The 16066-nt window shown below is 45.2% G+C and overlaps 1 protein-coding gene across 2 annotated transcripts in view; it reads right to left on the reverse strand.

The window, feature by feature from the left end:
- The window catches only part of SHROOM3 (shroom family member 3), a 111506-nt gene extending 100145 nt beyond the window's left edge, over nucleotides 1–11361 (reverse strand). For both annotated transcript variants that reach the window (XM_059843538.1, XM_059843537.1), the window contains exon 1: nucleotides 11182–11361. In XM_059843538.1, the coding sequence (XP_059699521.1) occupies nucleotides 11182–11346 (165 nt within the window). In that variant the 5' untranslated portion in view covers nucleotides 11347–11361. The remainder of the gene's footprint in view (nucleotides 1–11181) is intronic.
- Nucleotides 11362–16066: the final 4705 nt, after the last annotated feature.

Genomic DNA, 16066 nt, shown 5'->3' on the forward strand with positions numbered 1-16066 from the left:
GTGACACAAGCCAAACAATGACAAATTCAGCCTCAGTTGCTCTTGCCAGAGGGATCTCAGGGTTGCCTGATGAGCAGCTCTGAGACAACCACACTTTGCTTTTATCCATCTTGTTTTTTTCTTTCTCTTTTTTTTGTCATGGCTCGGGAATATGCAGGGATAGCTACAGAGCTTGGAAAGGCCCAGTCTCTCATCTTGCCTTGCAGAAAGGTGTCTCTCTAACTTTGGCTTCCTTACCCAGCTCCCACATTCCCAACTTTTAGCAGATACAGAGGTGATTGCCTTGAGCTCCCTTGATAGGAAGTACTTTAAAGACATCCTCTGGCACAATAATCTCACCTTGCAGATTTCTAGGTATTTCTGTGAAGCTGGCCAGTGACATCCCACAGGGATGCAGCTCCAATTGCCACTGGATTGATCTGCTCCCTTCCAGTCACTGGGGAATGCCACGGCCACAGACATAATGGAAGGTAACACTTTTATTGAAAATGGCAGGATACTACCCCCATTTTCAAATTACCCTAAAGAGAAGTAGACTCACTCTGGAGTGCTGAAGAGTCAGCAACTAAGCAAAGACATTTGACTGAGGATTGTGCTTGGTCCACAACTGGTCACCAAAAGTACAGGGGCAGAATACAACCCCCTGTGAATTACAAAGAGGGCTTAATGTGACTCAGGAAAAATCAAGATGATAATGCTGTTGTTGGCATGTGATTTATCCCGACCAGAATTTAGCTTGTGGCATCACATTTTTCCCTAGTACAATATGCCACCCTGAGCTTCTATAATATCTCATCACCAGAGGCAGAAGGTCTCACAGAGCAGCACTATCACACCCTCTCCCCACAAACCCCGAGGGGTCAGTGATTCAGCACTAACTCAGTGGGAGCAGGACGACAGACTGGGCCACTTTGTGTCATTTCTCTTTGCCTTGAAAAGTCTCCCATCCAAGGGGTGACAACCTGTTAAGCTAATGAGAGCTGACAAGATCCCAACCTGAGAAGAATAAAACCTACAGAACAATAGATGCTCACCCTGGTTCTCTTCAGCTCCAAGCAGCATGGGAACCTTTTGTTTCAGCAGCTGATGAGATACATAACAAGTTGTAGAGACACTGAGTCATTCAAGTGCACTTACTGTTGTTTCTGCTTACTCTTCCTCCAAACTTTCAGCTTCTGTTGGTGCGTCCACAGCTCACTCTCCATCAGTCTCCATCAAACAGTGATTTAAACCAGAAAAAGCCCATGTCCCTGCTGGGCAGGGAAACCTCAAACTGCATTTGATTCATGTCCAACACTTGGTTAAATAACAGCCAGTCTTAAGGAAAGCACAGATGAAGGTTGTGCCCAGTCATTTTTTTGCACAGCACCAGTTTCTGAGAAATCTTGGATGTTCTCTGTACAGGTGTCTCAGCTCAGACCGCACAGAGCACAGTCTCCCCACAGTCTTGCTGCCTTTCCACTGGCTACAGGAAAAGAAAGACTGAAGCACCTGCAGTTCTTGTGCCTGAAGTTTACAGGTTGCTGTCCCAAAGGACTGGACTACATGGAGGGAATGGCAATTTTTGGATGTACCCCTTGATAAACAGGTGAGGACACAGGTGCTGCTGGCAGGTCAATGTGTTGCTACATTAGAGGCAGCTCAGAAAGAAGCGCAAGAACTTCTGTTCCCAAAGTAGAAGGAACTGTTAATAAATTGGAAATCCAAAGTTTTTCCAGCTGTGGAGGTGTATTACTGAGAGTGGCCCCTGCAGAATGGCCCAGAGGAGTGTGGGGACCCCTGGGCCAAGCCCAACTGCCACTGACTAAAGCAGCAGTGGGAACAGGGCCTTGGCCTGGCAAAGGGGCTGCTCTGCACTTATGGGCAAGGAGAAGCAGGGAGTCCCTCCCCTCCTCTGTCTGTGGCTGTGTTTTTGGCCTGGAGAAAAGGGTAAGTTGCCCTTGATGAAGCTGTGATGGAAAACTAATCCTCTCCAACAATAGCCCAGTGCTAGGAAACATCCATGGATCTGGGCAGGAGAGAAAGCAAGGACTGCTTCTAAGGGCATTTGTTTCTCCATCAGTCTTTTGTGGTGTCTCACTCAGCCACCTCCTTCCCTGCTTGGTTATTCCAGCATTAGTTTACATGGGCTGTTTGCAGAGACAGAACAACAACAGAGGTCTGCTTGGAAAGCCAGCAGAAACCTCTTAGCTCAAGACCACAAATGTGCAGAATCCCCAAAGAACAAAAATGTTTGAACTTGCCTCCCCAAAAGTGTTGTATTCATTGACTTGCAAGCAGGGGGAACAACCATAGTAATTTAACCTAGGGAAGAGTGCCAACAACTTATTTAATTGCAGAGTTGGTGCCAACAACCCCACAATACAACTATTAATACAAGTCTGCAGTACAAGACTAATTCTGCTAACCTTTTGCTGTTGCCTTTTAGTCAGGTCAGTGGCTGCATCCCTTCTGTGCTCACACTATTCAACAAACACTGGCAACTGCTTTTAAGCAAACACCAAACGGAGCAGGGCAGGAGGGAGGGGAGAGGGACCATTGAGAAAATGAAGATTCCCCCCACGATCCCACCCCTCGCTACCCAAATGTTTCACATTTCTTTCTCGTTTCAAGCCCCTGTCTTGAAACTGGGAATGTGTCTTGCCATGTATTTGCCCCTGGAAAACAGCCAGATCTTTGGTCTGGATTCCATCAGCTCATTTCCCAGTTTCTATGAGACTGCATTTGAGAAATGTGGGTCTGACTCAGTCCACTGGCAAGACTGGCCATCTATCAATGTATGAAAACATGAGGTCTGACACTGGGGACCAATCCACTTTTCTAAATGTGGGGTTTAAAGAACACATATTTTTACAGACAAATTTTATAAGAAAGCAGTGATGGATCTGGCACCACTGAAAGTTTTCAAGGACACGATTATTCCAGCAATTATATGCCATTGTAAACATCTTAAAATCCAGTATTAAATGATGCATAAATCTCAAGCAACATCATTCTTGTATGAGGTAGCAAACTCGCTGCTGCATTTGCAGGCTCTTGCTTCACTCTTCACCCATCCCCACATTTGGGGTTTTATACTTACATCTCGTGACTGTATCACAACCATAAATTCCAACCACCGGGAAGCAGATTTCTTTATTAACAGCATTAAAGGGGTTGTAGCTTTTACCTTTATCCTGCTGCCACTACCACGATAGAAAAAATAAATACTGCTCACAAGCTCAAGAGAAAACCAAGGTCAAAACTTGCATAGGGCTACAGTGAATGCTCCTTCTCAGGGGGTCAGCAGATCTCTATAGGTAAGGGGAAATTTTCAGGCCCTGCTGATCCTACAAACCAATCCCCGGAAGACTTCAGCTCACAAACGGCACCTCTGCACGTCACGTTCAGCAAACGCCCCGCTCCCGACAGCGGCTATTAAGCCCCGGGATCTGCTGGATCTCTGCTGGCCGGGCTTGAAAACGCCGGAGCGGCGGATGTGGCCAGGCCGGAGCTGCTGACGGCATCGCTGCAGAATGTGTGACTGAGCCCGGCCGCGGCGTTTGTCAGCCAAACTCCTCATTCAGCCGGGCCTCGGAAAATCCCCATTCTCGGGGAGAATGGGGAATGGCTTTCAGGCTGCCAGATTATCTGGTGAGTCTGTGGGAACTGCAAAACACTGCACCTGCCTGAAAAATGGCACCAGCTCAGCACAAGACGTTTCCAGAGGGGGAAGTTAATATATGGGAGGAATGCACATAAATCCTGTTATTTCTTAATGGGATTTGGGAGCTTATTTCTCACCCCGTGCTTTGAAATGTATCCCACAGCCTATTCTATTAATGAATTTAAGCACAGTGATTTTCTTATCAGCAGGAATCATTCTTCACTGGGGTTCGATTTTTTTTTGGGGGTAGGATTTTTTAATGCAAGTGTGAAAAATTAATATTATGCTTGAATACCAGTTAGGATGTTAACAAGCTGTGTCCTGGATAAGCTGCTCTTGTTCTGCTCCTGTTGTTCTTTTCCTAATTTCATTTGACCAAGAAACCTGGAATCATTCATTTGTTGGGGGTTTTTTATGATTTAGGCAGTGGCTGGCTAAATATTGAAAGATGGGAACTCTGTTTCTGGTTCAGCTGTGTGAATGAGTGGACACAAACTTTCTTTTACTCAAAACAAACAACATTTGCAAATTTTTTTCTGACCTCGCAGGTGTACTCAGTTGATACTGATGGTGTCAACATCTTTGAGGGTTTCCTGGCACTGCCTTGGATGCTCTCTCTCCTGCCACTGGATGTGGATTCACTCCAGGCTTTGGAAGTACACAAATGAGTTACAGAAATTTTCTGCCTTAGCAGACTATTTTCAAAGGCCTGTGGACATTGTTCCTTTGACTACCAGTATTTCTTGGAAAGCAAATTACAGCTCACCTCATTTTCACTTGCAAAGGTCCCTCCCAATTCTGACTGGTTCAGAGAATAACCTGAGTTGGAAGGGACCCCTAAGGATCATCAAGTCCAACTCCTGGCTCTGCATGAGACCACTTTAAGAATCCCACCATGTGCCTGAGAGCATTTTCCAAGCACTCCTTGTGCTCTGGCAGCCTTGGGGCCCATGACCACTGCCCTGGGGAGCCTGTTCAGTGCCTGACCACCCTCTGAGTGAAGAACCTTTTCCTAATATGCAGTCAAACACCTCCTGACACAGCTCGAGCTGCTCCCTGGGATCCTGTCACTGCTTGAATACTTCCCATGCAAGAGAATAGAATCCTATGCTGGATTCCTGCTTCCCAATTTTGAGCTTCCTGAAAAGTTCCTGAAGGCAAACACCAATGAAATTTGAGATGAGATTAGCTCAGCTCCATCTCTATTATCAATGATGAGTTTTCTTCCTATGCCTTGGGCTCCCGAGAACTGTGGGAAAGGCTGAGAGTAGTGGACCCTTTCACAAGCAAACATCTATTGTGCACAAACACTGGAGTTAAAGAGTGCATTCTCTGGGTCTCATTTTAGGACCAGTTTTTAAACCTCAACTCTGGCTGTATCTGCTACAGCCAAGGATATGTGGCATTTTTCTGTCTAATCTTTCATGCCAGCTAAAGCCAGGGCAGGATTTACAAAGGCTTCAGTTCTTGACCCTAAGGATTATGTGTTATGTTTAATCACACAGAATTCCTCTCTGTCCTGAGAAGGAAATATTTCTTCCCTTATACCTTTCTGTGACTTTGAAGGACTTGACACTCGATCACTCCTGTGGCAGCCATGAGGGGTGGAGACCTGATCTTTCAGAGCAGCTGTCTCTGAGGATTTAGGCCAAAACTTCACAGCTTGGGCTGACCTCTGCAAAGGAGGAAACTCTAAAGTATGACTGGTCAGCTGGACACCAGCATCTGGCAGATGCCATCCCCACCCCTTCTCAGCACAGAGAAATCCTTTTTTTCATCATTGCCTTCCACAGGCATGTTCATAACATAGTTGTCTGTGCCCCTTGGGATTCATAGCTTGGGACAAGCAAGGTATTCCCTGTAGCCAGGCTCCCTGGGATGCATCACAGCACAGCTGGCACTGCCCCCTCAGCGGTCTGAAAGCTGCCCCTGACCCTGCTGGGGCAGCAGCAGTGCCCACCAGGCCCTGCTCACGTCAGGCTGGGTCTGCCTGTGGCTGCTAATTCAGTGCTGTGGAAGTGAACAGAAGTCTTTTTGTGCTGGAGAATGCTCAGCAGCCTCATGGAGGGGCTAACAATAGAAGCCTTTTCATGCAGCAACTCCCTTGCTTTAAGACAAGGTAGGGATCCCGTCCCTTGTGCTGCCATCAGCAGCCTTTGGAGAGGCCCTAATGTGAGCCCTGAGAAGCCAGGAAGAGTGGTGAGGAACTGCCTGCTGCTTCCTCTCACAGTTACAGTGGCAGCTGCCAGTCTGCAGCATCCACATTTCCTTAATACCTGCAATCAGACATCTGCCTTGCGCATTACCTGCCACAGGAGTCAGATGCGCCAGCAGATGATTTTGCACCATGGGCCCCTCACCATCACCAGCCCACTGGCAGAATATTGGAAGATAAAGGTTGAGAAGGGGTGGTTTTGTCAAAAATTAACAATACAGGCCCCGAGCTATTCTTCAGCATCGAGGAGAAAAATAAAGTCCATATTGACAGCAACAGGGGTGGAAATGTCCAAAGAAAAAATGAAAATATATTTTTAAAAAATCACATAAGATGTCACTGTGCCACTGACTCAGTTTCATGCCCTAATGCCGAGGCCAATGAGTCTCTCAGCCATCTTCAGAGAAGCCTCCCTAATGTGAGCACGGGCCATGGGTTTTGTGCCTGCAGCCCTAGAAAAAGGATAATAGTTCCTAAACTGCCACTTGTCACACCAAGGGATACAGGGAACAGATGCAAAGAAACTTTACCTGTCAGTACATAAGATATTTTTATTTTGTTTATGGGAACTCTGGGCATTCAAGAGGGGAAAGCTACGAGCTCCTGGTACTGGGAGAACACTGATTCCCAGTGTTTGGATCAGAGACAGGGCTAACTGCCTGTGGACCAGCTGGGTACAGAATGGCCTTTTGAGTTTTGTTTTGTCAAGAATGGTGGAAGAGTTCCCACTGCACGTCACTAAGTGCTCTGTGAGTTCTCTCAACCAAAAATACCAGAGAAGTAGCACAGGCAGGGGAGCCTTGTGAAGGCAGCTGGGTCCAGCTCCTGCAAGCACTGACTGCTGTTCATTGCCTCAGAGTTTGGATCAGGCTCCAGACAAGGTTTAAACACCTAACAGGAATTCCAGATTATTTCTCAGGCTCTGTCCCAAACTATTCCCATTGTTATTAAACTTTTATTGCTTCCTGCATCCCTGCTGAGAGGTAAACCTCAGAGTTTGTGTCATGCTTTTGGCATGAGGTCCCTGCAAGCGACCTGCCCTTTTGAGTGAAGGGAACCCATGAACTCCAGCACAGCATGTGAAAAGTGTTCCCACACAGCCACAATCCCAGGGAGAAGGCTTTGGATGCTTTAATTCCTAGGCAAGAGAAACAACTCCTTTGTTAGTATTGTCAACACGGAGCTCAAAATAAAAGGGCATTTCAGAGGCCTACAACAGCCAGAACTGTTCCAAAGGTTTGTGTAGCGAGGAGAAACACGCCACAGAAATACCTCTCCTGGCTCCAAAATGGTTGAGACTGATTAACATTAATTACCTAAAGTTAAAAATTCTTAGAGAAAATTGAGAGGGAACTAAACCTTCTCTTACCAGTTTGCCTTCACTGCCTGTAACAGTCAGGGCTTTCATTTTTGCATTTTTGATCTTGCAGGTAAGGGTGAGCCAAAAAAGTAATTTGGAAATAGAAATCTGGGTTTACTTCTGGATATTATCATGATTTTGAGGCCACAGAATATTGGATTCTAATTAAACACTTGGTATCACCTGAAATCACTTTGGCATTTGCCATTGAAGTTCTATTTCCAGATGAAAAAAACACTTGTTTAATGAAATTTCCACTGCAAGCAAATATCCCCAAATCGGGCCAAAATTACAGGGCTCTAAATTACTAAACAGGTATAACAAAAAATCAGAAATTCAGCTGTAGGACCCAAGGTCTAGAAACAAAGGAGTGGAGGTCACTTCAGGGAATCTGCCTTCTACTCATTTTGAAGCCTCAGTGACACACTGAGAACACTGAGTTACTTTTTAAGCACAAATGTGTGTAAACACTAAAAACAAAACAAGCAATTAACCTGTTTTTTTAAAAAAGAGGAACTTAATTAAAAACTTGAGAACCTTCTTGCCAAAGGACTATTTGACAACATGTCATTGACTACATGTTTCATACCACACAATTAATATAAAAAGGAAAATACATGGTGTCAATTTGCCTCTTTTTGGGCACTGTCCCACTGCTACCCAGGGACATTCTGGTGCTCCTTTAGGTACTGAGTTTTGGACATTTCCTTGAGCTGCAGCAGAAGAGGAACATGCAACTGCCTACCTTCTGCCATCCTTCCACTCCTTTCCTGCTGGTACAAGAAAAAACAGATGCTGGGAGGATTCCACAAGGCTTTATTTTGAGCCTTCTCGCAGGGAAAAATGTGAATGAGATGTAATAAATTTATGGTCTGCCCCACCTCCAGCAAAATAAATGATGAACAGACCTGCCTGGAGGACTTGAAATCAACAGCCACAAAACTGTTTCAGTGTATGGCTGTCTTTCCACAGGGGAAAAAAGAGCAGCAGCAGCATAAAGGATCTGTGTACCTTAGCTAGGCAAATTCATGTGGTTAGCTGCATTTCTGAGAGGTGACTTAGGCTGGGTTGCAGGATGTGCTGAGCACCGTGGCTGAGCCAGCAAAGCTGCACTACTGTTTTTAACTGGAAGCTTGCCTGTCTGTGCCCAGGTGTGCACTCAGACACCTGCCCCCTCCAAATCAGCCTGTCCTGCTGCACGGGGAGCAGCAACAGGTCTGTACAGCAAAGGCAAACTGATCTAAAGGCAGCAAAGAACCTGTTCCTATTTGGAAGGCAATACCAAAAAAATACACTGAAAATATACGAAAGCTCTGGTAGCTGGCTCTCTACACCAGCACTTTCTACCAGCTGAGAATACAGACCTGCTTTTTGCACTTTCACTGCCAACTGCTGCTTCCCTCATTTCTGGGTAAATTCTTGGCAGGTTACTGGCGGAGAAACAAACGTGTCTTTCCCAAGGGCAGCCCAGGGCTGTGAGAACCAGTTTTTGTGCATGTGGGCCTTTTGTAAATTCACTCTTCTTGATTTTGAACTTCCTCTACAGCCTTTGGTCTGAAGCAGAGACACAGCAGTACTCCAGGTCCCCAGCAGTTCCTGAGGGCTAGAAAGAGCTACTGTGTTCACACAGATCTGTTATCTCTCTAGGATTCCATAACCATACATCAGTGTTATGTTTTTGTTACGTCATGTTGCAAGCTGACATGGGCACCAGCTTAGATATTAGAAATGTCCACTTTCATTTACTCTTCAGGCCATTTAACACCACCCTGTCAGTGCTAACAGACAGGTAAGTAGACAAATATAATTATTTTCCAACAGAGCAGGGAGTAAAACCAGAAAATAAATCTTAAATTGTGAAAAATCAGAAATTAAAAATTGACATCCATTTTTTCTGGTATTATTTATATGTAGTATTATTTAGAACTGTTGTAGGATCATTCCCAGTGCCTGCATCCTTAATGGTCCCTTTCAACCTAAAACTTTGAATGATTCTCCAAGCACTCTTGTACAGAATTAAATCTGTAACATAATTCATCATTTCCCCACAGTTCCTCATTACTTCGCAGTACACTCAGGCAAGGAACACTGAATTAACTAAATGAGTAATATGCAATTAATTCTGAGGAGCACATCGTGAATTGAAGCACCAGAGGAATTTCTCAGCTGAAACTGGAAACTAGGAAACGGGAGCTGCCTGCATTCCAGAAAGCAGAGCTTTCACATGCAGCCATTCTCCAGCTCTTCATCACCCATGCATGAGCAAAACACTGAAATGCTGACACCGATAGCACAAACCAAGCAGGGACTACAAGGAGGAAAAAGGGGAAAACCCCACCAAAAATAAAACCCAGCACATTTTTGCAGTGTTGTTTCAGGAAAGGCAGGCACAAGTCATACAGCTCCCAGTGGCACTATGCACACTCCAGGCATGTTTGCCATTAAGGGGCCTGGTTGTTGTGGTAACCAAATCCCATAGATTAATTAATGTTCAGCAGCCAGAGCCATCTCCCATCCTCTCTGTCTCCCTGCCCCCAATTAAAAAAAAAAAAAAAAGGAAAAAAGGAAATAAAAGAGGAGTGCAATTTTTACATCACAGAGGAATGTTAGAGCAAAAAGAAACTCTTTCCTCACGACTGCAGAACACTGCCAGGAACAGTGAACAGTGTGTGTTAGCCCAAAGTGTTTATAAAAGAAAAATTATAACACCATTTCAGTGAGGATGCTTTTGCTGTCTGTGGCTATGCCAAACTGCCTCCAAGCAGGTCCTGCAAGCAAGATGGTTGTGTGACATTTCTAAAATCCCTTTATGATGAGAAAACTTGAACTGGAGCCCCCTTTTTCTTACTTTCAACGTGTAAATGTAGTAATCACAAGTAATTTACTTCAGTGACTGACAGTCTTCATGTGAATGTGTTTGCACAGGGAATTGCAACAGGATTTGAAAATGCAAAGGATTTGAACAACCTTGATTCTGAGTATCAGCATTTTCTTTTATCTGCTGCTGGTTGTGATCCACTGAATTCCCCACATGCATTCCAGTTTGCAGGAGGAAGTAATATGGGACAAAAGTCCGTTCGTGCTCTGGTAGCTCAAGATACACACTACAAACACAGAATGCACCAGATTGATGACACAGGACACATATGGTTAGGAGCCACTAGAGGTGAAATTTCAGAATTACCTACATTCTATTTTCAGAACAGTTTTAGGGCCATAGGTCAAATATATTTTAGATATTCAAAGACTAAAGGTGATGCTTTTGAAAATCCATGGTCTTCAGAACCTGCATCTTGGGGTACCTAGGTAACAGACTGGTTCTGATGAGAACAAGGAATTCCTTCTCCCGTTTTTTCCCCCTCAAAATATCCTTGTGAGCTGTGCTACTAGTTGCCTGTTGAGTATACCCAATCATTAAATAATAAGGATTTGAAGGTGTATCATACTTAACAGATATTTACTAAGTAGGGTGAGCAAACCACTTAGCAAACAGGTGCAAGTATTTACTGCACTGTTTGAAACACACACTCCTAATTAGCCCACATTCCACCGTGTGACTGAAAGCACTCACTGTGCTTTACCTCAGGAGCCGTGGGGATGGATTACTGACCGTGCTCAGATATGCCACGGCTTCATGACACAAGATCACTTCACCAGAGTCCCCTACTCCCTCCCACTGATGGCAGTGAAATAAACACAGCCAGTTTCTGCAAGCCACGATACTTCCTGTGGGACAAAACCTGCACTTGGATAGCTAAACAATGCCGAGAGCTCTCCTGTGCTTCTCAAATACACAGCTCCTGAGCAAAGCTGCTGACTGGAACAGGTGCTCAGCACTCAGAACCCAAGCCAAATACAAAGTCACTTATAACATTTCAGTGTTACTTCCACAGCTCTTGCCCTCTGAGTCGGGCACCACTCCCGCCTTGCTTGCATGGCATAGAAAATGAGAACAAGTACCTTTGAGATGATTAATGGCTCTCCGTGCTCCAGCCCGCCCTTCAGCGTGAATCCCCATGGAGCACCTCCGTGCAGCAGTGCCTCCAGGTAGATGTATCTTCCCTTGTGGGTGATGCTGCATTCTGAAGGGGATATGCTGGTGTTAATGTTGTCTAACATCCTCATCTGTCCTAATCACATACTCAGGCAAACACAAAACCCACTCAGGCAGTCACAGAGTGACCAGCTTGGAAATCAAAGTCCCCAGAAGCCCACCACAAGTCATCCCTGAATAGGAGAAACAAGAAGAGCCTGAGGTGGAAAGTTCTGCTTCAGAGCCAGAGTCCAAGGTGACGGGTTAAAAACAGCCCCATCAACATTTCACCGCGCTGCTTCTCCATCAGGATTTTAGTTTCAGCACTGAGCTCTCCCCATTCCCAGCTACTCTGGGCATGAGAGCTCGGTAAAGATTTCTCTTCCTGCCTTAGGCAGATCAAAACTGCTTTTAAAGATGGGGGCAAAAAGAGAAAAGAAAAAAAAAAAAAAAAAAAAGTTTATGGATTTAAAAGCCCCTGGCCAGTAAATTGCCAAAATCCAAACGAATGCTTCATTTGTGATTGATTATCAGTCTTTTCTTCCTTTCTGCATGCGATTTACCATTACAATGGCCTTTTTGCCTCAGCCCACTGCACTAAAAGAATGGAAGCGTCTTCTCCCTCTCAGCTCTCAGTTACTCTGTTCGCTTACTTCACAATTTTCTGACTTGTCAAAAAAAAAAAAAAGGCGCTGGGGGAGGAGGAAGGAGAGAGCAAGTCCGTTCCTAAAACCCTTTAGAGGGGTTTCAAATGTGAAATAACTCCATACTTATTGGATTAAAGAGTGAAAAAGAAACCATTGGGAAAGCTGGAGAAGCAGGTGAAATGAATCCTCTGGGAAAAACGTTAAGGCGCTAGCTGAACTCTTTTCATTTTCGGTGCTCTCCCCGATGAGCTGCCAGAGCTGCAGCAGCTACTGCTGCTCTGAGGGAGGGTGAGGAAGTGAGGGGGGCGAGAGAGAGAGAGAGAGAGAGAGATGGATTAAGGCAAGTAAGGCAGTGCTGCCCAATTGTGCACATCAAGCACGCAATTATAAAATGCAGTGTGCAAAAGCTGGGGCTCACCCTTTTATTATGCCCCCGGAAACCACCATCTTTCTATTGTCCTTGCCAAGGAATTGTAACAATCCAAACTGCCAGTTGCTGAAAACACAATGGACCTGTTCCAAATCAGCTCAGTGGAGCACTGCTAATAATTCTGCTCTCATAAAGCGCTTTTCCTCTGCTGGAGCCTACCAGCTTCCCTGGACATATTTCTTTTCCCCATTTACATTGCCAGAAAATGCTTTCCCAATAAATGGAATAAGTAACAACACCAAAAACTCAGGATACTTTTATTAATGTAGGCAGTTACCTACTGTAGAACATGTGGATGTGGGTGGATCTGCTCTTCCGTATGTGCACGTAGACTTCAGGACTTGGCTCATCCCTTAACATGTATCACAGCATGTGTCACTGAAGGTGTGCAAAACCTTTCCAGATTTTTAACTGGATCTCAAATGGGACAAAAGAGAGAGGAGACCAGAGCCCACTGCCTTTCCTGTTGGCAGAGCTGGGGAAACACACAGTAGTGTCTGCCTCTAAGGCACCCCCTGCTTTTGATCTCACTGAGCATGGAATGTGCATTATTTCTCCTTCAGGTTTTGCAAGCTCTCAGGGCCTTGTGTTAACAAAACCTTAATGAATGGTGGGGGAAAAGCTTTGGAGCTGGGACTGTAAACCCACAGATTCCTTGCATTTGTCCATGTCACCCCATACCCATTCCCACTCCATTCCCTTTAAGATGTTACAGGTCCCCAGAGCCTCTCTTTGCCCCACGTGTCCCAGGTCTCATTCCCAACAGCCGTGGAGACAAATGCAGAAAAGAGGCCCCTCGCTTTATTTTTCATGGTAGATGATTCCTCAATCCTTGCTTATAGTGAGCTTTGCCCCCTCAGCCTCCCTCTCAGGGGCTGAGTTTTCATTAGCCTCACAACCTGGTCAGGCTCATGGATTACCCAGAACTCACCTTCTATAGCCTGACTCAAATCAGATTTCTGAGGTTTTACACTCCTAATGTTTCAGTGTGGAAACCCTCAGTCCAAGCCACCACAAAGAGCAATTCATGTCCATGCTCTGCACAGCCCTTCCAGGGACAGGCAAAGGCTCCGGGAGCTCTCCTGAGGCCATGCCTCCTGCTCTCCACAGCCGGCAGGACTAGGTAAGGCTGTGTAAGGACACAGCAGCCTGTGAACAGCCCGAGGCACTTCTCTGGATTGCCTCCATTTCCCACAGGAAACGTTTGTCACCACAGCTGCCTGCGGACACCAGATTTCCAGTGAGAGCTCTATTTCTCACCGTGTCTGTTGCATTTGGTGATTAAAAGTTATCAACATATTTCTGAGAGAGAGTTTTACTTCTCCTCCAGCACTGTGGCTCATTTCAAGTGCTGAATCCAACATAATCTTTGCCAAAAACTCCATCAGATTTGTCAGTATTGCAAGGACGGAATTTTCTCTTCTTAGCACCTCCAGATTTCCTATTTTTTCGTCTTGTTAATCCAGTTCTAAAAAGGTCACATCCATGTATTAGAGACTCACAACCAGCTAAGGAAAGAGGTTTGATCAGTCACCCAAAAAGAGCTGCCAAATACTGTGCTACTTCCTCAGTTGTCTCTAATTCCACACAGGAGTTCCTCTGAGGACAGAGCTGAGATACTCCTGAGATACTTCCACACAGAACAATATATTTGAAGTTTTGCACAGTTGCAGTGCAAGGGAAAATAAATTTGGAACAGTCATGTCAGAACCCTTTCCCTCATCGAGCACTGCACTGCTAAAGCAGGAAAAATTACCACTGATTTCACTTTTCAGAGGTCCCAATCAAACCCTGTATTTATCATCAGTCAAGGCAGCTGGCAACTGCTCTGTCTTTTCCTAAATTCCTTCAAATATTCCAAGTTTCTTTTGCAAATGAAGTTCGTCAGAGCAACACTGCCCCCGTCTGCTGAAACCAGAAATTGACACAGTTTAAGCCGATCGGTTTACATGCCAACGTTTCCTTACTTAATGGGCATTTCCTACGCTTTTCCCTTTCACAAATGAAGCAGGATCTGTCCTGAGTGCTCAGAGCGCCTGATCTGATCAAAGACAGGAAATTCAGCTCATTTTGTACACACCTGTTACTTCTGGCAGGAGACTAACCACTAGGCTTAGTTTAAATCTACCTGCTGCTTAGTTCTATCCTGGAAGTTGAGAGGAAGCAGATTCCCAATTTGTCTCTAAAGAGGAGTTTTGTGAAATAACGTGGGCTCTCCTACCTTTCACAGTGACCCAATGTGTGACTTGCTGATGGCCATACAGGAAGCATGAAAAGGCTGAAAAAGAAGTGCTCCTTTTCCCTTGGTCTCTGGTCTTTTCACTGAAGAACTTCTCTTTTCCTTCCAGGCAGGGCTCTGTGTAAGCCAAGGAGCATCAGGAATTTCAAATAATGGGCATCCTTCAGGCACCAGTGGGCCCAGCTTCTTCCTCTCCCCAGGAGTCCTGAAGCCAACAAAACACAAGTGTCAAAAGACACAGCTCTCCTGGATCAGCCCAGGACCCCTTCAGGAATGAATCATTCCCTCTTGGGGTAGCAATTCCCCTGGAAGTTTATTTTTAAAAAAAAATCAGGAACTAATAAACAAAAAATATGGCTTTCCTATACTTACCTAACCAGTTGGGGCTGACTGTAACTTATCCTCTGGAAAATGTCAGTCTGGCATCTAAAAGAGGAGAGAACAGGAGGGAAAACATGTTGAGGCTCTGCATGGTATCAAAGGCATTGCAGTCATCAACTAACATTGAAAAGGTGCTTCCAGAGAAAAATTCCTAGGGCTACACAGGGAACCTCCACTCAGATTCCCAGTTGGATTTGAGCTCATCTCCATTCCAAACCACAGAATAAGCTTGTTTGTCTGGATAGGCCTGAGGTAAAAATGTGAAAAATCAGGCAGAGAAAGGGGAAAACAGAGATCTGAGAGTGAAAGGAAGGAACAAAGCTGAGAAACAGAAGTAACCTGTGACATCAATAAATCCACATCCTTCTGGTGTTGGAAAAGGCACTTGTGTTTGAAGTCTGAAAGGAAAGAACTTTCTTTGGAGAACAGGAAAGAGATCCTCCACTTAATATTGCCTCTGGCACAGGGCTGCTCTGTCACTCAGCTTTTCAAAGGAAACTGAAAAGCAACAAGCCAAGGTGAGGAAGGGATTTGTCCCCTCCAAAGAGAGCACGAGTGCTGTCACAACCCAAGGATGTAGATCCAGGGCATTTGAACTCAGAACTGCAGATTTTCACCCTGCATCTGAATTCTCATCTATCTGATGTCACCACTCTGCTGAAAACAGAGTTCCAATCAGGAACCAGGAACCAAAAAAGAGTCACCACAACCATACAAAATTCCCACCCCAAATAAAATGATGATTAAACAATTCAAGCCACTGTTGGAACCTTTAATCAACTCTGAAGTGGCTGGTGGGTATGGCCCAGGTATGTGAGTAGTCTCTGCTGGCATAAATCACTCCAATCCCCTTCTCTGAAGCTCTAGCCCCTCTGGGAGGACAGGATTATTTTAAACACAAGCAGTTGATACTTGCATCTTGATGCCTTTTCAAAGGTACTCCCAAATAGGAGGAAAGTTACACAAGAATTTGATCCTAAGAGAGTTATTCTGTTGCAAGAATGACAGGGGCTGCTGGGTGCTCCAGACCTGGACTCCCAGGAAACAAGGGATAAAAAAAAAAAAGGCACCTGCAGTCAAGACAGGTGGCACTCTGCAAAAAAGCACCTTGCCAT

This window comes from Haemorhous mexicanus, chromosome 4 (assembly GCF_027477595.1).
Source record: "Haemorhous mexicanus isolate bHaeMex1 chromosome 4, bHaeMex1.pri, whole genome shotgun sequence".
Lineage (NCBI taxonomy): Eukaryota > Metazoa > Chordata > Aves > Passeriformes > Fringillidae > Haemorhous > Haemorhous mexicanus.